General features: G+C 39.0%; 2 protein-coding genes and 1 long non-coding RNA gene across 4 annotated transcripts in view; 1 reads left to right on the forward strand and 2 right to left on the reverse strand.

The window, feature by feature from the left end:
• Window positions 1-444: 444 nt before the first annotated feature.
• Window positions 445-2741, reverse strand: LOC117599142 (uncharacterized). Its single transcript, XR_004579569.2, has 2 exons — window positions 2070-2741; window positions 445-889 (listed from the first exon to the last, which is right to left on the reverse strand). It is a non-coding gene; the product is annotated as an uncharacterized LOC117599142 (long non-coding RNA).
• Window positions 2737-10949, forward strand: atp1b1a (ATPase Na+/K+ transporting subunit beta 1a). The gene is made up of 6 exons (XM_026923907.3): window positions 2737-2972; window positions 6212-6340; window positions 8125-8280; window positions 8766-8950; window positions 9114-9197; window positions 9389-10949. The coding sequence occupies exons 1-6, from the start codon at window positions 2879-2881 to the stop codon at window positions 9644-9646; spliced, it is 906 nt and encodes a 301-aa protein (XP_026779708.1). The 5' UTR covers window positions 2737-2878; the 3' UTR covers window positions 9647-10949.
• Window position 10950: 1 nt separating this feature from the next.
• The window catches only part of nme7 (NME/NM23 family member 7), a 38350-nt gene continuing 28096 nt past the window's right edge, over window positions 10951-21204 (reverse strand). For both annotated transcript variants that reach the window (XM_026923896.3, XM_026923886.3), the window contains 2 exons: window positions 11753-11860; window positions 10951-11056 (listed from right to left, as the gene is read on the reverse strand). In XM_026923896.3, the coding sequence (XP_026779697.1) occupies window positions 11024-11056; window positions 11753-11860 (141 nt within the window). In that variant the 3' untranslated portion in view covers window positions 10951-11023. The remainder of the gene's footprint in view (window positions 11057-11752; window positions 11861-21204) is intronic.

Here is a 21204-nt window from a genome sequence, read left to right on the forward strand (position 1 = left end):
CCTGGGGTCTGACAGTCCGTGGATGTGCACAATGCTTAACCTATAAAGGCATGCAGCACCTCCCAATGTACTTGCCACCCTCATGATCTATGTAAACACAAAGCCTGTGGCTTCTTATCTTTGACTAGCCTACATGAGCGGCCCCTCAAATCTCTGACATGTGCTGGGTTTTGATCAGAAAGAGGCTCACAAACTTGTTGACTGGTGCTAGACACTAATCAACCTACCTGGAAATGTGAAACATTTGTGAGAATGCTGAATTTAAATTAATTAGCAGCACTGCAGCATTTACCAATGAGGATTATACCTTAGATCCTGTAAGGGTCTAGACCCATATTTCTATAAAGCTGATTTGAGACAAGGTCTATTGTTAAAAATAAAACAAAAATTAAATTAAATCACATCAATTTATGGCTAAAAGAGAATAGGAACCGTAATAAGATATGATTTAATATCACTGTTTATTATGATCTTCCACAGAAATTTATTTTGACTCATTAAATGCAGAATCTCTAGGTATTAAAACAATACTTCCTAAAACACATGCACTTATATGTACATATATGGATAAATATGCATATTTAATATAGAAATTAAATGGAAAAACAACATAAAGTCTTTGTAAGGTGATAGATCACCATGAGTCATCAGAACAGCTTCAGTAAGCTTTGGTAGTTTTAGAACAGTTTCAGAGTACTGGAGGGTTGAACACAATTTTTCCAAAAGATATCCTCTTAATTGGTGTGTTGATGATGGTGGTTAGCTGTCTAACATCGCTCCAAAATCTCCCACAGGTGTTCAACTGGGTTAAGATCCAATGAGTGAAGGCCATAGCGTATGATTTACATCATTTTCATCCTCATCAGACCATATAGTGAACCCACGTGCCCTGTGGATGGGAATACTGTCAACCTAGAAGAGACTATCAGGATAAAAATGTTTCATCATAGAACAACACAGCATAACAGAGCCACCAGTTTTTCCTTTAATTTGTCGCCCGTCTGAACATACATATAGCTTTAACAAAACAAACACTCTTGTTTGACCTTTTTCACCTTTTTCCACACCTCAGTGTTTACATGAAAACACAACTCATACATGCTTGCCAGTGACCTTTTACCAGTAGCTTGCAAAGACGCTTGCAAGATTCTCCTAAAGCCAACAGCCACATCTTTGGTCTTCATCAGTATATTAAAATGCTATTAAAATGCTGTCGAACATAAAATGTAATGTACTATAAACAGCAACAACAACAACATTACTGGTATAACATTATTGGAATGTGTGCTCTGGAAGCTTCATACCAAATCAAATTCCTTGTGTGTGTGTGAGCACACTTAGCAATGAAAGCTCATTCTGATTCTGATTCTGAACAACAACAACAACAACAACAACAGTAATAATAATAATAATAATAATAAGAAGAAGAAGAAGAAGAAGAAGAAAAAGAATGCCTGATAAGATTTGGTATTCAAAGATAAAGGAATAAATCAATAAAGAATTTTAAAATGTTAAAGATTGTAGTACTATAAACAGTGATCATTATAAAATATACTATATCTTTATTTTTCAGATTGCAGATAAATTTCTTTCAGATTCCATCAGCCCTATGGAATCACTCTTCTTTCACAAGAGCAGGTGGGTCTGAGTAGCTGGTTAGTTTATAGCATACAAAAATCAGGTTTGTATGTTAACCTCCAAATTCTTTTTAATTATTTGAACACTTCTGCCCCTGAGAAGGATGTGTACTGATTGCCATACCATTTGTAAAAACCAAATAAAGTGTTCTTATAAAAAGGGTTATACACTAACTAATAGACAGTACTATCTCACTGTGTTCATCTTATATGATTATTGAATTCTTCTGGTGATTAGATGCAGCATGGCGATTCATCTGAAAAACGTCCATATCACCATGACCTTTATGCCCTTTATGCCTATTCTAATGTGTGTGCCTCCATGTTTAAATGAGTGTGTGAGTATGTGTGAGTGTGTGTTGATAGTCCATGCTGGCGTAAAGTGAGTGGCTCCTCTCTCCAGGTGTGTGATAGATACCTCCCACAACTGACCTTGAGTGGAGCAGAGATCACTGGAACAGACTCAGTAGCAGGAGTAGATCAAGAGCACCACATACCCTGAACACACATTACATGGCAACAGTATATACACTATTTTAAAAAATTAAAACTATATGGGAAGACATGGGATGATTGCTGGAAATGCCTTGAATTGTCATTTTGCATCACAGCGCCATCTGGGCAAGTAAAACCCAGTCCTTAATAATAAATACATTCAGTAGTGAAATGTTAGCAACCACAGGAACAGTGCCTTGCTCACTGGAACCCATTCATCCAATACTGGTCAGTGTGAAAGAAACATAAGCCCTGTTAGCGCTCTGCTGTAATAAATCTACACACGACACATGTCATTTATAATGGAAGGAGAGAAAACAACTCTCTATTAAACGTGAGTGTAACGTTTCTACACGTATGACCCACATACATATAACTTTATATCCCTGTAATGTTTAGCCGACGCTACTGAAGCTATACGCGCGCGCGGCGACTCCACGCGCCCGTACGACCAGCTTGAGTTCGACCCTCGTACACGATTTTGTTACGCAAACACAAGCCAGCCTGTGATTGGCCAGTTTCGGGCCTCCTACTTTGAAGGTGACTTATTAGAACGATCGGTGGGCGTGGCCACGCAGCGTAAAGGATATATGGGGCGGATCCAAGCCCACGAGCCGGGTACGACTCTGTCCTTTCCGAAAAAGTAGCTGAAAGGAATACAGCTCTGGCGGTCAGGTACCTGAACGAAAGCCACCAAATAAAAAACCCCAAATAAAGTTACACAAAGGGAACTAAAAGAACCGAAAATGCCCGCGAATAAGGAAGGCGACGGCGGATGGAAGACCTTTCTGTGGAATTCTGAAAAGAAGGAATTTTTAGGACGTACCGGCGGCAGTTGGCGTAAGTGCTCGACATTTTTTCTTCTGAGTCTGCGGCGGGTAGCTAAGCGCTTCTCTCAGGCCACAGAGAGTGTGTTTTAAATGCTCAGGTCTCAGTTTAAGAGTAGTAAATGGCGACGGCAGGATGAAGTAAAGGCTACAGACAGACAACAGGTCACAGCACCTGTTCGGTCTGACTTTCCTCCTCAACACGCTGCGTCGTGACTTTCATTTTCAGTGGAAAAAGAGAGAGAGAGAGAGAGAGAGAGAGAGGGGTTGAATATACCGCCCTCACGCTGCCATGGCACAACGACACAGAAGTCTAACGTACACTATACAGTGGGGTATACGTGTATGTACATTATATATATATATATATATATATATATATATATATATATATATATATATATATGTATGTATGTATATATATATATATAAATATATATATAGACCACTTTTATTTTCTACATAGTTTAGCAGATGATTTGAATATTTTAATACATTGTTGAATACATGTTCATGTGTCAATGAAAATAATTATTGAAAAAAAAAAGTAGCTATGTAACTAGCTTTGTAAGGTTATAGTAAATGAATAGTTAATGGAAATATGAATTAAAGAAAACGTTTATCAGATACAAGAAAGACAAGTGGTTTGTTTATTTTATATCTTTCTGATTTTAAGATGAAAGGTCGATGTGAAGGACATTAATTAGCAGTATGCTGATGATGATATATATGATATATATGATATATATGATATATATGTTATATATAGAGAGCTCATGTCAGGGTAGTCTCCCCGTAGCTGGATGGCGTACAGCGAGCATATAAATAAGGATGTCATATTTTGAGGACAGTAACGGGTTTTGTGTTTCCTGTCAGAGCTGTTTTTGTATTCCTACTGTGTAATTACAGTGACGTTACGGCGTAGTATTTAGCCAGGGAGGCGAATAGCCTTTTAACCTTTTTGCACAGAGGTTCATTTCCCCCCCAAGGTGAATCAAGGTGATTTTAGGCCTGCTGTGTTCACCGCTCATTCACTCCACTCTTTATGGCGGACACACAAAACTCACAGTAAACCTCTGTATTTCTTCTTCTCGTTTCAGTTTTCGGCGTGGATCCCCTTACTCTTCACTAGTGTCAGTTTTCAGCTTTATTTTGGCTTTTTTTTTGGGCGGGAGTTGATAGTGTATCACCCGTGAGCATGTTCATTTCTGTCTGTGTGCTGTGGAGTGAGACAGCAGCCCACATGGCTCTCTCTCGCTGTCTCTCTCTCTCTTTCTCTCTCTCTCTCTCTCCATTCAAGGCCCACTGTTGAGTTATATTCCGGATTAAATCGTGAAGGAAACCAGCTGAATATCCATTAGACTACTTTTACACTGTCTTTGCCACTGTCTACATTCAACAGGTGGTGTTTAGAGGAAGGGTGCGTGCTGTATTTTCTTTAAAATGTTAGTCTGGTGCCGCTAAAATGGTGGCATGTGGCGAGTGACTGGTCGCTTACCGGATGCCTCTGTAACATCGTGCAGTAGTCAAAGCCTGACGCTAACTAGCTAACTAGCAGTGTGAGTTTCAGCACCTCGTCTTGTATGGATCTTTCTTTCACGGCGGAGAAATGTATGTAAGAATTAAGGTAGTGAGATACTGAGCCGAAAATAGTTTGATTGGTATAAAGTTAGTGGAGCGGCATCAATGTGAGTTATGGTACAGAAGGGTCATATCGGCTGGTGTGCTTAGCTCAGAGCTAACGCTAACCGGCTAAACTGTAGGGTTCATTACAATATCTGAGCAGGGTTTAAACCTCACTGAATTCTGATACGCGTTTTAAAACTTTTGGGAGTTGATCTTTCGGGTGTAATGGTCTGACGTTGGGGGTCTTCATCCTACTTCTCAGATGTCACTTTATTTTTTAAAAAAAAAAGTCGAGAAAATGCGCCACAAGTTTCTCAACTTTGCTCGCCGCTGTGTATCGAAACGGAGGAGGAGCTTAGAGGAAGTGAGACAGACACACGGCCGCCTAACTGTCATCTCCAGCCGGACAATCTGACTAAACCCTTTACAGTTTACATTTTACATTTCCCCTGCACACTTTCCTTCTCTCATCCCTGTAATCTCTGCTTCTGTTACTGTCTGTCCATGATATACAGTACATGCAGTCTGTGAGCATGAGCTTGTTAACCACTGATCTTTGGCTTGTATGGTCAGATTTAGACTATTTCAGTTTCAGAAATCATAGATCAACCTCATATCACTTCATGTGTGGAACAAGACATATCTCAGTTCCAGGATGGCAAGCCCACCCCTAGGGCCTCTTATTTCTTAGCCATAGAAAGATTTACATAAAGCCAGTCATTGGCATTTTATTGTATTGTCTTTGAAACAATGCGTCTGTAAAGGTGTTTCCTGCAGATCTGTAAACTGTTTATTACCGTGGGTCAGAGAAGCAGAAAGGTCGGCCACCATAAAGCCTGTGTGTTTGGTGAGCAGCTGAACCTGTCTGCACTGACGATGGGGGTGGGCTGCGAGCAGGGCATTTTTAGACCCTGTAGGGCATTTTTAGACTCTAGGGCCCTCACTTTATGTAGTACTTATCACAGAGAGGCAAATGTGACAGAGCTCTGAAAGCGTGGTGGTCAGTGAGCTCTGTTCTTTCACTGGGATTCACAAGAGAGTGAGAGATTTCTGACCCGTCTGAATGTGTGTAGCAGTTTTCGCCAATTTTACACAGCCACTGTGGGAAACAAACTTCCCCACATGGAAAATCAGGAAGTCCCTGGTCATGAGAGTCACATGTCACAGCTGATTTTGCTTAGTTTTGCATTTTGTAGGAAATTCAGTTTTTTTTATGTAACTATGATAATGAAACACATTGTTTTAAATATGCCATTAAGCATTATATTGATAGAAAGTTGATCTCACTCTAACAGAGGGTTTCCTATTGTGTGGTTTCAGTGTATGGTTTACGTACTGTGTATGGATTACATACTGAAATGTATTTTTTGACACAATTATTTAAATCAATCAGAACAGTTTTAATATAGGTCTATCAATACAAAATGAATTGTTTGGGGGAAGCTATCTAATCCACACCTAACCTTCAGGGATGTGGAGATGCTAAATTAGCCATGCTTCAATAACCTTACTTTCTCTCACTCATCTGTAATGGTATTAATGAGAAATGCTGCTACAAGTTTTACAATGTTCACTGTAAATGTTTTTTTTTTCTCCATCACTAATGTGCTCTTTCTTTTTCTGCAGTTAAAATCTTCATCTTTTATGTAATCTTCTATGGCTGCTTGGCTGGAATTTTCATTGGCACCATCCAGGCGATGCTCTTGACCCTTAGCAACTACAAGCCCACGTACCAGGACAGAGTTGCACCCCCAGGTAATTAACCAGAACACTGTCACTGGTGTGAACAGATTTTAGTGTTTGTGTCTAATGTTTAGAAACATTAGAGTTTGTTATTTGTGGCCAAATGTAAAATATATAAACTGCATCAGTGAGATGATGAACTTAGTGTAACTAGCTAATTAATTCTAAATAGCTATTTTCCTGACCAACCCACAGTGCTGGATATTGTAACAGTATTATCACACTGTCGACATTTTAATTAGCCTCTGTCAGCAATTACTATGTTTGTCTTAGGACTAAATGTTATATTGTACTTTGGTAATGGTGTCTGTTTAGTAGCACTTTAGTAAATAAGCTAATTTGCAGATCTGTAAACATCAACAGGTAACTGATGAGTTACAATGCATTTACAAGGACACAGTTATGATGAAACTGAGTATGTTAAGTAGCACTAATGATGATGCCTGTCAGAAGTAACAGTAATATTTAAACAGTTTTTATGTGTTTTTATAAAATAAAAAGTTTTGTGTTTCATACTTGCAGTGAAACCTTGTATTGTTTCTCCTCACTGTAGCTTTCCTATTCTGAAAGGAGAGAGAGCTTTTCAGCCATTTTGTCTTTTGTCCCACTCTCTAGTCAGCTTGATGGGGGTTTGCGTGTCGACTGTAAGAGGAATGCTGCTGCTTTTCTTCATAGCTTGATGACTGCCATCACATGTCAGGATTGCTCTTCTTATAGAGGGGCTGATGGTGGTTCAGCTTTAAACTGTATATGTGTTCTTGATAGGTGTATCCTAAAATATGTCTACCGGTTTGGGGTGCATCAATCTTTGCAGAGCCTATGTAACAAAATAGAAATTAAAATATGATGAAAGAAACTGAGATTGGGTAGTAAAAGAAAATCACAGTATAGCTGTACAGTATGCGAAGTTGTCCTGTTAATCTTGGAGGACGTTCAGGCATTGCTAGATTTCTTATTGTTCCAATGCCAGGCGTTTGCCCAAACAGCCTCCACAGTTTTGGGCCAATGAATGTTTGCACAGTGTGTGCTGTCGCCTTGGCATATATTTAGCTGTATTCAGTGTTAGACAGTGTGCTGGTGCCATTTCCCCCTAAAGAGCAGCAGCCTCTGTGCAGATAGGTTCAGTGAAAGAAGGAACACGAGTAGGTGCCGAGTGGAGCCCAGCAGAGCGCGCTACGATTGGAAGCCACGATAAGGGAAGGAGGTGGTAGACACGCTCACTGGTCTGAAGTCCCACCCTCCTCTCAGGGGCTAAAAGTTTCCATTGTGTGAGCGAAACACGTGAGGTGAAGCAAGGGGGGCCTGGCTCAGGCACTATGGGGCTGTCTGTACAAGTTTGCATGTAGTAAAAGAAATATATCCCTCGTTTTTTTGTTTAATTATTATTTTTGGCATTAAAAGTAAGTCAGAGTTTCAGTATGGAAACAAGAAATGCACATCCATGCAAAGACCATTAACAGGAATCATGACCTTGCAAGCGATACAAGGGTTCCTCCCACTCATTCCCCCTCGCTGACTGTGCTCATAACCACGCCCCAACTTGGCCTTGTGCTCGAGCTGGGTGGAAAATTACTGCCAGGCAGAGAACAGGAGTTTCATCTGAATAGCTAACCATGACAATGAATGGATTTGGCTTTAACTGCGCAGTAGGGCAGATGTGTATATATTTGATGCTTGCGTATATGAGGAAATGCAAAACACAGAAACGTTTCATTTGAAGTTATAACATAGTCTCATTTCATGAATGCAGGTGTGTTGGATCAAAAAGTCCATTCTCTCTCCTCTTCTCTCCTCAGGCTTATCACACACCCCACGCTCCGACAAAGCTGAAATCTCCTACAGCCTGCAAGAGGAAGACAGTTATAGGCTATATGTAAAAGCCATGAAAGACCTGCTGGAGCCATACAAAGACGAAAAGCAGTTGGATGACATGAAATATGAAGACTGTGGTGGTACGCTGGGTTTTCACAGCTAGTTGGGGCCTTCATTGCACAGAAAACACTGTATATCCACGTAATAACTAACTAATGTAGAGAAACACAGTATTACATAGCAGAATATCACAAGAGTATGTAGTAGGAGTATGGAATTGCATAGAGGCTTTGTATAGTGCACAGACAGAAAATCAATGGATTGGTTACTGAACTGGTTAAATGTAAAAATTTGGTTGTGTATAAGGTGAGTCAGATCTCTAAAAAAAGAAAAGACAGAATTAACAGAGATATTTGGAATTGTGTAGCACATGAGTTTTCACATATGCATCAAATTTTGAGGAGTGAAATATTTTTGTGGTGTATACATATTAAGGAAGTGGACATGTGGCAATCTGTTATTACCCGTGCAGTGGACTATGAGCATACTGATGCTTACTGCTCATGTAGGAAAAATTGGAGCATGAACACTTTGGTATTCATGTCTTCTTGTGTTGCATGTTTAGATGCTCCGGCTAAATACATTGAACGTGGGGACTTGGAGAGTGACACAGGCGTAAGAAAGGCCTGCCGCTTCAGGAGGTCCTGGCTGGGAGACTGCTCAGGCGTGGAGGACAACAGCTTTGGCTTTAGGGATGGCAAACCCTGCCTTATTGTCAAGCTCAACAGGATTGTCAATTTCAGACCCAGGGTGAGTTCTAACCCATGAAAATAAAGAAGAATGCTCAGAAAAGTACAAGTTATTGTTACACATTGGGTTTAAATTCTGAATAAATATCTAATAATACCTGCATGTATTGGGCTGAGTGTTTGGCTTTACTTGTAGCTTACAGATGACTTCTTTCATTCTTTAGCCTCCCAAAACCAATACCTCGCTCCCTGTGGCTGCTGGTGGGAAGGTTCCACAGTTTCTGATTCCTATATACTGCAGCGGCAAGGTACAGACCAATTAGCATGCATTTTACTATACAGAATTTGTATAATACAAATACCACCCAATTATAAATACATATACACACACCGAGGATGGAAAAGCCATTCCACCCAACCTGCTCTGTTCTGCTATTTTAACTTATTCATTGAAGTTTGGGGATTGAACAACAGCCTTATTTTTCTCTCTGCTCTACAGAAAGAAGAAGATACTGAAAAAATCAAAGAGATTAAGTACTTTGGCTTGGGCCAAGGATACCCACTGCAGTACTATCCTTACTATGGCAAGCTGCTACACCCCGATTACCTCCAGCCTCTTGTGGGCATCCAGTTCACCAACATTACCCATAATGAGGAGCTGCGTGTTGAGTGCAAAGTATACGGAGATAATATTGATTACAGCGATAAAGACCGTTATCAGGGACGTTTTGACCTCAAAATCATGGTCAAATCATGACCACAGCTATGAATATAGCGCTTTTACTCTGCCCATTTCAAAACGTAATAATTTAGACAGATGAAAATGAAAAAATAAGAGAGTTCAATAAAAAAAAAAACAAAAAAAACAAACAAACCACGACTAGTCTTGAACAAACTTTCATAACATACGGGACCTACACTTAATCTGTATGCTTTACACTAGCTTTCTCTGCATATGTCTAGGGTTAGAATGTAAACATTACAGGAAGAGTAGCAATAGCAAAGTATTTATTCTACTGTAAATGAGAATATTCCTTGAGCCATGGGACATGTTCATTCATTACTGTAAATTATGATTCCACTACTGATGTAGCGAGCAGTGTTTCTGTCCCTGAGTATTTCTGCCTAGTGTGGTCTCGCTCTATATTTTTGGAGTGTGCAGTGCAGTAGTCGCATACAATGGTCCTTTCCAAGCCATGTTATAATTTCTGTTGTCTTATGTGAGTCATTTTAGTGGTCCAAGGTGTGTGTGTGTGTGTGTGTGTGTGTGAGAGAGAGAGAGAAAGAGAGAGTGTGTGTGTAAGTAAAAGTTTGTATATGGTTGTGGGTGTGTGTGTTTGTATTTGTACAATATAAAAAAAGAAAATAGTGGCATGGTACGCGCTGATATCCCCAGGTCCATATGTGAGTAAATGACTGCACTCCATGGAATCTTTTTTCTTTCTCTATTTGACTTATTTTGTTGATTGTGGGGAAAGTACTTTTACTTCACTTCTTCTCTTATTTGATCATCTTGCAGTGTGGGAGTTTGGGGTTAATGACATTTCTGTATAAGGCTTTTACTTTCTTTCTCTTCAAGTGTAGAACTGTGTGTATCTAGTTTGGAGGATCGGCTCCATTCTAGAATGGAGGACTGTTCCTCCCTATGGTCACCGTGGCAACTCAGTGCTTTAATTTAAATTTTTTTTTGTTTTTTTTTTGTTTTTTTTTTTTGTTTTGTTTTTTCTTTTTTTTTGCTGGAGACATCACAATGTGGTGTAACTTTCTAATGAATGTTTTAGCCATTTACATGGTGGAAGAATTTTATATTTATGCAGTTGTACAATTTTTTTTCTGCAGGAAAAAGTGTATTGTATGAATCCAGATACCAAAGTCACTGGTCGGAGTTAGAAACTTTTCAGATCCAATGCAGTACCCCATGTAATATGATGTTTCGTCAATGTTAAAAGTGCTTAAAAGTCAATGTTGGACGTAAGAACATCTGTCAGGAGTTGCATCTGCTCTTGTCATTTTATTTAATACAGGTAAGGCCTAAACAAATAAATGTACAACCAACCTGACTCTTGTCTTTTTTGTTTTATTCAAACAATCATAAAATTTATCAATCATTTATGTGCAATTACTTTATCTACAATCAGCCATCTAGAATCTTGAAGAAATATTGGACCTGTAGGAAAAGAGAAATATCACATAAATATACATAACAAAAGAAAATTATGCAAATAAACTGTGTGCAATTTACTGATTTGCACAGTGAGCTTTGCCTGGAATTATTTCCCAGCACTTTGTTTTACCTTTTTCATGCTTGCACAGCAGACAAGCAGCTTGGTTTATTTCATAACAACTGATTTTCCCAAAACACGCTTGCGAAAGCCCTTAATGTGTTAATGTGCATGCGTGAATGTGTGCGCGCGCATGCGCGTCTACAAGAGTGATTCACAGTGAGAGACTGCTCTCCGTATAGATGTGAACGTGCGCGTGTATGGCCTCTCTAAGAATGTGCTGGCCGAGCTGCCCAGCAGGCGAATGATTAACAAGGAGCCGTTTGTTAAAGAGGCTGCACAGATCTGGAGCTTATGTAAAACAATGATGCTGAATGGGCCAAAGTTACTGCCTGAAAAGCACAAAGCCCTTCCTCCACTTAATCCTGCCCTCTCCTGCTCCTCTTTCCCACAGACATTATGCATGCTTGTGGGTTTGATTCAGCCTACAGTTGGACCATCATGAGACCTGTGTCTCTGTCTCACGTGACGTGAGATGTGGAATTATTTGTGAAGGCGAGTAAAAGTTCGTCAGCAGGTCCAGCTCACACTGCCCCAGTTCATGACTGAAACAAAAGTGAATGAGATCAGAGATGACTTACCTCCAGTAACCCGTCCTCTGGAAGGTCGGTACAGTGGACTGCGTTCTGCACTTTGTTCTTGCCATAAAGAGCTCGTAAAGTCGTGGGCCGCAAATGACGAGCAATTTCCTGTAATGGAACACATGGGACGATAATATAAAGCATGGCAGCTCATTGATACTCATTGATGGAATAAACCAGCCGCGGGACTGCATCCACCTTGCTAATCCATCTGTTTCCTTAAACAACAATAAGCCTGAACAGCACTCAAGGGAAGATGCGTGCAGGGTGATGATTATTCATACCCTACAGTGTTGAGGAATCAGATTACTTCCCTTTATGTCTACAGCATCAGATTATTCACATTTGTTCGTAAAACAACAGTAATAGTTACTTCCTCCACATCTGCTCATACCTCTTTGCTCAATCAGAATCACATGGAGATGACAAGGGTAACACCATTCAGGTTGCCTAATAAGTTGCGAAATAAGTGTGACAAGCTCACGGTTTCAAGTAGGGCTGTTAAAAAAAAAAAAAAGAAAAAGAAAAAGAATAATGAATGAGAAGAGGAGATAAAAGTAAGACTCTCACCCATCAAACAGGTTCCAGATAAGCGCTAGCTTATTGAATCCTTGCATCCGTTAGAAGCAGCAGACTGGCACAGAGCAGAATGTTCAGCATTCAGGGCATGTTGTAATGCAGCAAATGAGAGGAAAAAACTCCTCACAATATTCACAAACCAGGAATGCATGGATCCTGCTCTTTTTTTCATTTTTGATACAAGTATTAGTACTCTGAGTATCACGCAGTGTCTGATACTGAGCTATTTATGAGGCCTCTCTGTGAGCACGGGTCATTTGCCATTTTCTTTCAGTTAGTGACATTAAGATTGAAGTAATGATCCTAATTAAGCCAACTGAAAATGTCATATCTGATCCCACACTAACTCACCGTTACACCTTAATATTAGTCCATGGGTGCATCCCTAAGTACGAGCAGGCGCTTTTTTCCCCAGGACCCACTGGAGGGCTCAGAATTACATTCCTAGCACTAACTACATACTTTTCTTATTACTGTAGTATCTGAATGACATGTGAGGAACAAAACACGACAGTGCGCTATTGTAGGAAAATAATCAAAGAAGAGTTTGTGTGATGCGGCCCAACACAAAGCAGAGTTACTGTTACTACCCTGGAGTTGATTATTTTTCAAATAAAAGCATGTCCCAAAGTGTTTTATTCCTTTTGTAGCACAGTAATTTGCCGGTGATTCTATTTTTTTTTTAATTAAAGAATAAATTTATCAAAAATATATTTTTATTCAAACTTTTTTGTCCATTTATAGACACATTTAATGTTGCGGAATAGGCAAGTTCCTGTTATCACTTTCTTTACAGCAGCTATAAACAGTATAAGCAGTCATTCCCTCACTTTCTTCTGAAGTCAATAAGACCAAAAAAAAATGCAGCTTGTCATTTTACAGATAAACCACAAAGTGCAACATCCTTCATCCTGAATACTTTCCTGTGGCAGAAAACCTAAAGGAACAGCTTTACCTATGACGGTTACAAAGCACGGACACTGGAGACTCCTTCTATAAATGTTAAATAAACATCTCCTTACAGCAAGTCTCACCATATCAATGATAACATTTTTCTTTGTTAATCAACACCACATTTTAAAAAAAATCTGTTTATTATTAGATTTAATTATGTGAGCATGCACCACACAATGATATGATAATGAAACCATAATGTATTAAGACAAGCGCATTAATATAACCCTGCGATTTGCCTTGCTGCCAGCACTATTGTCAGAACCGCTGTAAAAAAAATTAATCAACACCTTCTGACCAATCAGAATCGAGAATTCAACAGTGCTGAGGTATGAACAGTAATTGTTGAATAATGAGCTTTAAGATTAATAACTGAATATGCTGGCTTATAACCATACTACATAGTCAGTAATAAAGGAAAAAAGTAGCTTGATACAAAATGGGATGTTATTCAGGGCACATCTGCATATCAAGAACGTAAATTAGAATATTTTTATAGTAAATCACGCAGCGCTTTGATCATCATAAAGTAGCCCTCCTCCAAGCCTCACTGGAAGGCAGTAGCTTATGTGCCCACACTCAGTGCCCTTTCTATAGAACGCTGGACTTAATACCGGATCATGACTTTATTTCCCGCTCACATGTGTTTTGCATTGAAATATCAGCTGGCTGACTAGCTGCAGCCGAAACAGAACATGATGAAGTGAAACACTCAAGTACGCAGGGCATGGGCTCTACTGTCCTGCTCTAATCTCTGCCGTGAGGAAACGTGATCTACCTCTCCTAGTGATGCTCACAGGAGAGGCCTCGTCCAAATGGTAATAAGCCTCAAAGAAAATGTACAGCAACACACACTTTCCCAAGCCACCTGTCTGTCACTCTCCACACTGGAGCGATGCTGAAATTTCTCAGGAGCTTGTAGGGCTCATAATCCCACCCTCAAAGCCAACACATTATTATACGGTTAGGAAGGTTTTAGTGGTAATAACGACCACACATACAGGAAAAGAAAGATATTATTGTAAATTACTGTTTAAGGAAAATAAGTTCTAAGACACATAATTTACCATTAGAATCTGGGCATTAGTGTGTTATGGAGTGAAGCCTACTAGTCCCTTCATTACATTCCTCTGCTCAGTGCACCAGGCAAATATTTCAAGGCCACGCCAGTGTAATGATTTCCTTCCTGTCCAGCTAGTTTCATCTAAAATGAGAATTTTTACAAAGTCTTTCACAAGCTACAGTCACCACTGCAGAAATTAATCATATAATCCTGCTCACAACTAGGTGGTGTTTTTTTTTTTTTAAATACCACAGCACTGTTGAATTCTTGAATCTGATTGGTCAGCATGACTGACAGCAGCTCTGGCTGCAAGCCAAATTACAGGTTAATAATAATGCGTACATCAAATACATTTATAATAACACAGGGACTCGTATGGCGGACACATAAACAGATTAAAAATGTTTGTAATTGTCAATATGGTGAAATGTTCTGTAAGGAGCTATTTATTTAACAATTACTGAAGGAGTCTCTATTGTCAGCACTTTGTATAGAGGTAAAGCTGGAGCCAAGTTTCCAGCACGGGAGCGTCTTTAGGACAGAAGACTATGTGCTTTGTGGTTTCTCTGGAACATGACAAGCTGCATTTTTTTTTTATCTTATTAACTTCAAGAGACAGAAAAATAGAGAAGCTGGTGAGGGAAACAACTGTTTATAGCTGCTATAAACTTAAGTAATAACAGCTACTAACAATGCCTGGTGGACATTACACAAACTTTAAATGTAACTATAAACAAATATTACAACATATCACCCTTTAACAAATAAAAAATTGTCATCAGTGGAAAATTGTTGTGGTATAAGAAGAATAAAAATTCAGGGCATGCTACATGAAATATTACAAAACTTTTAATTTCTGCTGTATTCGCGTGTTGATGTTAAAAGGTTAAATGCAACGACTTGTGTGTTCAATAATACAGACACACTGCCTCCCCCATTTCATCCCACACACTGAAAACATCAATACAGAGTACACATGACGTCATCTGGCTGCACGGCTCAGGGACAAATAAGCTTTAACATCAACCATTCCCACACTGCCACTGACACAATATCTGTCATTGTCTGCTTGATGCTGCTCTCATTAAAGGCAAAAACAGAGGAAAAGAAACTCAAGGACAGACTGATAATGTGTACTACCAGGTCTTCTGAGATGGTTCAATGTTGTGCTGTCGGCTGCTTTCTATTATCAGATGAACCAACGGGTGTGCTACTTTAATCGTGGTAGAAAAACAATTAAAAGACCTCAGGCTAGGGAGAAGTGGGGGACCTATTTTCATCAGGCAGTCAACGACCTACACAAACAGCGCTTTATACTGCAACGACGAGAGGACAAAAAACATGTGCAGTTTTCCTTTATATGTGCACCAATACACGCTCTGGACTAAAGGGTTGTGTGAAGTGGAACATAACCAGAAGGGGGTGATGAGTAATTTGTGTCTTAGCTGATAATCACTAATAACAGCTTGCTCATGTAGCTTCTTCCTGGCACAATTACAACTGTTCCAGACTTTTAAAATTATATTATGGGCCTGATTGTGCTTCATGGTGTTTTTGTGCAGCTCTTTGGTTTTTCCTATGTTGATGGAAGACAGAGGGATTTTACCATAATAAAAAATGAAGTCAATAATATAGGACATAACAGAAGAAACACTATTTCTTAAACAAGTTTTTCTATGAAAATTATGAAGATAAGAAAGTTGTTTCTATAAATGTTTAAGTAAGAAATTTGAATAATTGGGTGTAATGCATGTAATGTTGTGTTCACTTATTATTGTTATAATTGCTGTGTTTTATGCATCATTTTTGACCATTCCCTTAAAGGGTGCCAAAACATCTGGAACTGACTGTACATCATGTGGATACTTTAATGTAAACTGACATTTCATTACAATAGTAAGGTCAGCTGGTTATGACCTACATGTTGCTGAGCTTTATTATTATGCATGTCAGTAAGTATCAGTAATCATATCCATCTGCTGCTATACAGTGTATTTACTGTGAGTACAGACTCAAGAGTTTTTTATGCCTGCTAGTGGAACTCTAAAAAAACAAAACAACATAAACAAAAAACAAAACAAAAACAAACAAACAAACAAAAAAAAAAACAGACGACTGCACTGGGTTTAGACACACTCTTGAGTTTTGTTTTCAGGGTCCTGAAATTAATTATGAGGTAATTCTCACAAAACATCCACACCCCGGCTTGTGTTACCTCATTTACATAGAGGCTGCATCTGGCTGTGACAACCCTCACACCCTTAATGCACAAAACAAGGTGCTCCAGGTACAAAATGACCAATACACATATTCTAAGGAGACAAATACACCAGTGCAGTTTTGTATTCAACAGTCTTCATACATCCATAAGTATAGAGTCCTAAACCACAGCCCTATGGTTCTGTGGAGGCATGTTGTACTCTTTCAGTTTTGGTGAAAAAGGCCATTATAGTCTGCTCTCTTTGACAGACAAAGCTGCCTGTGTGTTGCTCTTCTGTAAAATAAATGGCTGCTTAGGTGATGCCGCATTACTTCATAACCCGCTGAGATCACTGTCTGGCTTCACACTCCCTCCATGTTCAGAGTCCGTCACTTCATGGCTAACAACAGAAATACCGATCACCCTTGCAGAAATGATAACATCTTAGCACTGGGCTTGTTTATCGTCTGTGGAACAACTGGGCTTTGGTATAGCTTAGTGAAAACTTCACTCTGGACCTTTGGCCATTTATAAAGAAAGAACAAATTAGACTAAGACATAAGCTTTTAATAACGTGGCAATAACATATTTATACCTTAATTGCCGGGTAGGCTCACACCCTATATCAAATATAAAAATGCAATCGTTGTGAATCTAGACATTTTCAACATGAATGACAACTTTACGGCCAGTGAATAAGCAGAACATGTTGAGGAATTCAAAATGGTGCACAGAAATCACCACAAACAGCACAAAGCAAAACAGCAGGTTGCTTTCACCAGAGAACAGATTTAGCACATAATAGAGGTCTGTATTTAGAAACAAACCACACTAACTCCACGTTAGGAAACAGGCAAGATGCATGAGAAGACTGCTGGTAAAGTTCACCCATCACATAGCTCAGTCACCATGCTGATTTAGCAGGGCCTTAATTAAGCCTTGTTAAATCAGTCTCCTCAGAGACTACTGCTATGGTAACTGCAGGTTCCCCTGTGCTCTACCTTGATGGTCAAACGGAGTATGGGGATATTAAACCCGACACCAGAGCACTAAGCACTACTTCAGATTGCAATTCAGCCTTGCATCATTTGATTAAACTACTTTGTGGATGAACAACTACACTGGTCACTCTTTGTGCTTCAGCAAATGTCAATTCTCTCTGTTATACCATTGTTCATGTACCTAGCACCCACAAAGAAAACACTATTTCCTGATTTTGTGAGTAGCCAGATGAGTTGTGCTAAGAAATCACAATATCAACTAATCTTATACTTCATATTAACACAATAAAAACCTGCTGCAACAGTCAATACTATAGAATGCCCTGCTTTAGGTCTATGCAAGCTGGTACTTCATATATTCCATTCACTATTTTGCTCAGTGCCTGTCTAAAGTAATCTGAGTAAATTAAAAAGCATACTTTTCATAAACTCTGCACAGTTTCGAAAGTAAGCAAAAAAAACCACAATGGGGTGTGAGGTCATAGGAGAATAATTCACAACAAGGTGGTGTGACGTAGCATCCCACAGTTTTCTGTAACAGCACCCACAGTGTTTTATTCCTCTTATACCAGAATTTGTCAATGATTACAATTTTTATTAATTAAAGAACAACACAACATACTTTTTATCAGTTTATGGGTACGTTTAATGTTGTGGAACATATGCAAAACAAGGTAGCTTCTATTAACACTTATAGCAGTTATAAACAGTCATTCCCTCAACAGCCTCTTTTTTCTCTCTTTTGAAGTTAATAAGACAAAAAAAATGTAGATTTTCCCTTTACCTAGAGACCACCAAGTGCAAACCCCTCTGCCCTGAAGATCCTCCTATGGTGGAAAACTTACTGACTGCTACAAAGAGTGTTAATATAAGCCTGTGATTTTCCTTGCAGCCAGAACTACTGTCAGAGCTGCTGTTATAGAAAATTCATCAACACCCTCTGACATATCATATTCAACAACTCATTAGCACGGTGGAGAATCTAATCTATTTACAGTCTAATCTATTTACCGTTCAGTTGTAATGAAATAGAAGTGGTACATTTTTATACTAATTAGTGATTTGTGTTTGTGGTTATTAACTGTGGCATTAATGCTGCAGAGAGATTGGCGTGTACAGGGACGGTAAACATTTACTGAGCTTAATTGAAATAAATACATTTATCATGCCTACACACTCCTAACTGGAGATCAGATTCGTTAGGTCAAAACTGGATTATTAACCGAAAACCTTATTATACAGTTCAGTCCCACAGGTTAAATACTACAGGTAGGACGTGCTGTACACTATTCTGTTACTGTATTTTCACACCTGGAACCGGAGTCCTGTCCGTTAACTGAGAAGTGACCAGCTGAACTTTGCCAGCTAATACGATCTGTCAGCACAGTACAATATTCATGATCTCCGGCACCACACGAGACTAACTACAGCTGACAGAGCTTGATCTAAGCATTCGCTTATTTGAGCTCAAAAAGTTTGCTTTATGCTCAATCTAACACAAGAACCAGAATGTTGCGTATAAGCATACTTGTTCATGTATTTCAATTTACAGAAATAAGATCATAGCAGACGTAGTGTCAGTTTGCATGGACATGGACGTTGAGGAGCCCTGTTCATGGCAACAAAAGACCTCTTTTGTGTTTAAAAGGTCGATTAGGAAGCTTTAAACATTTGTTCTTGCAGCTAATAAAAAGTTACAGTCATAGATCGCAGGGAAGTGTATCCTTGGACACACCATTTTCAACTCACATACAGAATGAGATTGAAGTAGCATGCTACTATTTTTTGCCTTGCCGGCTTTGTCAGAGTTTACATGGCATAATTCAGAAGAACAGTTCTATATCAGATTCTACATAAAACTATATTTCTTTCCATGGCCAAAAATCTTTTGGTGTAAATATTATGAAAAGATCCAGGAAAGATTAACATACAATTTCCTGAATAACACAGTCTGTTTCTCAGCTTCTAAAGCATATCATTAAGAAAATCCTTGGGTACATGTGCGTACGGTTTTGTCAACAGCAAAACACCACTGAGCAGACTTTCATATGCTCACATGTCAAAACACATGCTTTAATACATGGGAAAGGCATTGCAGTAGAAGGACACAGTGCAGTGCCTGAAAGGATTCACTTGATGATCAAAAAACAATTGATGATCAGAAACAATTATTAATAATTTTGTGAATGTTGCTCAAGTTCTATCCTCATCTGAAATTTATCTTTTTGTTTTCCCCTATTTTTCTCCCCAGTTTGGTCACCTGCCAATTCCCACCCACCAGCCAGCTCTCCCCTATCATACGACAGCTACCAACTGTGGAAAGTGAATGCTTCGTCCAAGATACATGAAGCCAGTCGACCACATCTTTTGAACTGCTGCTCATGCTGCATCATATGACAGTGTAACACACTTAGAGGAAAGCCCTTTCTGCCCTCTTCTGCATACATGAGCTCACAGATGCCCACGATTGGCTAGTATCGCTGTGATTGACAGGGGACAGGGAGTATGCCATCCCTCCTACCCAGAGAGCATGGCCAATTTTGCTCCCTTGACTCCTGGCCATGGATGGGGACTTTTACATTGTAAATCTGATTCAGTAATATTCAGTATTATTTAAATACACGCATAGCCTAGAAAACATTTATATGCTTCATATTTTGAAATATTAGGAAATGCACTTCCAAATATAGGCATTTGATACAACAAAGTAGAAACTGTACCTGCTATCATTACAGTCACAATTCAAAAGAATGGGCAAAATAGCATAAAATAAACATTACACAGCTACTCGTATTTTCTATATTTCTATTTTCTACTCTATTTACCTTTCCTCTAACCAAATTACTAAAAAATGTTTAAAAAATTCAAACAATTGTCCATGAGTTCTTTTTTAAAATTGCTCTCAGGCTCCAGGAACTCTATTATTGTCTTCAACCAAATATGAGGTTGCACATGTAAAATCTCCATCACAATGGGCAGAAACCAAAAAGTTTTCAACACAAACCGACACAGATAGTTCAAAATACCATTAAGCACAATCAGGGCCATAATCTTCCAAAAAATAGAAATATCTGGAGCCACTGAAAATTTGCCAAGAACAGAAAAAGGACAGATGATTGATCACACTGTCACATCATTTCTGCTGATGAAGGAAGCAAAGAGGTTTCCAATGACCACAGTTTTCAGGATTGGTTGGATTGGATTTGGAATTGTTGTACTAAAGAATCCTATCCTGAGAGCAACCCAAAACACACAGTGCTGAAATTCCCAGTGCTGAAAGTATTATTGTAACTATAGTTGGAATTGTGTATTGTGATCAGCTAAAAATAAAACCCCATTTTTTGGCCCCGCACGCCATCAGCATGTTTGGCACAGGGTCCCTTGTGAAGATTGATATACTCATGAATTTCAACAAGTATCATGATATTTCAGTCCAAAACCTGGTTGTCTATTGCAGTAGTCTATGGATTTGAACCATACTAAAAATGATCACATACTGTGATGAACTGTTATTCCTTTTTTTTTATTAACTTCTAATCTTTCTCATTCCTACTCGCATTCCATTTAACCTGCTGCCTTCATAACCTCATTTTTCACTCAACAGTTCATCTTTGATTTCAGAGTATTATGGTGTTAGTCAAATGGAATAAACCCA

The sequence above is a fragment of the Pangasianodon hypophthalmus genome, chromosome 2, assembly GCF_027358585.1.
Source record: "Pangasianodon hypophthalmus isolate fPanHyp1 chromosome 2, fPanHyp1.pri, whole genome shotgun sequence".
In the NCBI taxonomy this organism is placed as follows: Eukaryota; Metazoa; Chordata; class Actinopteri; order Siluriformes; family Pangasiidae; genus Pangasianodon; species Pangasianodon hypophthalmus.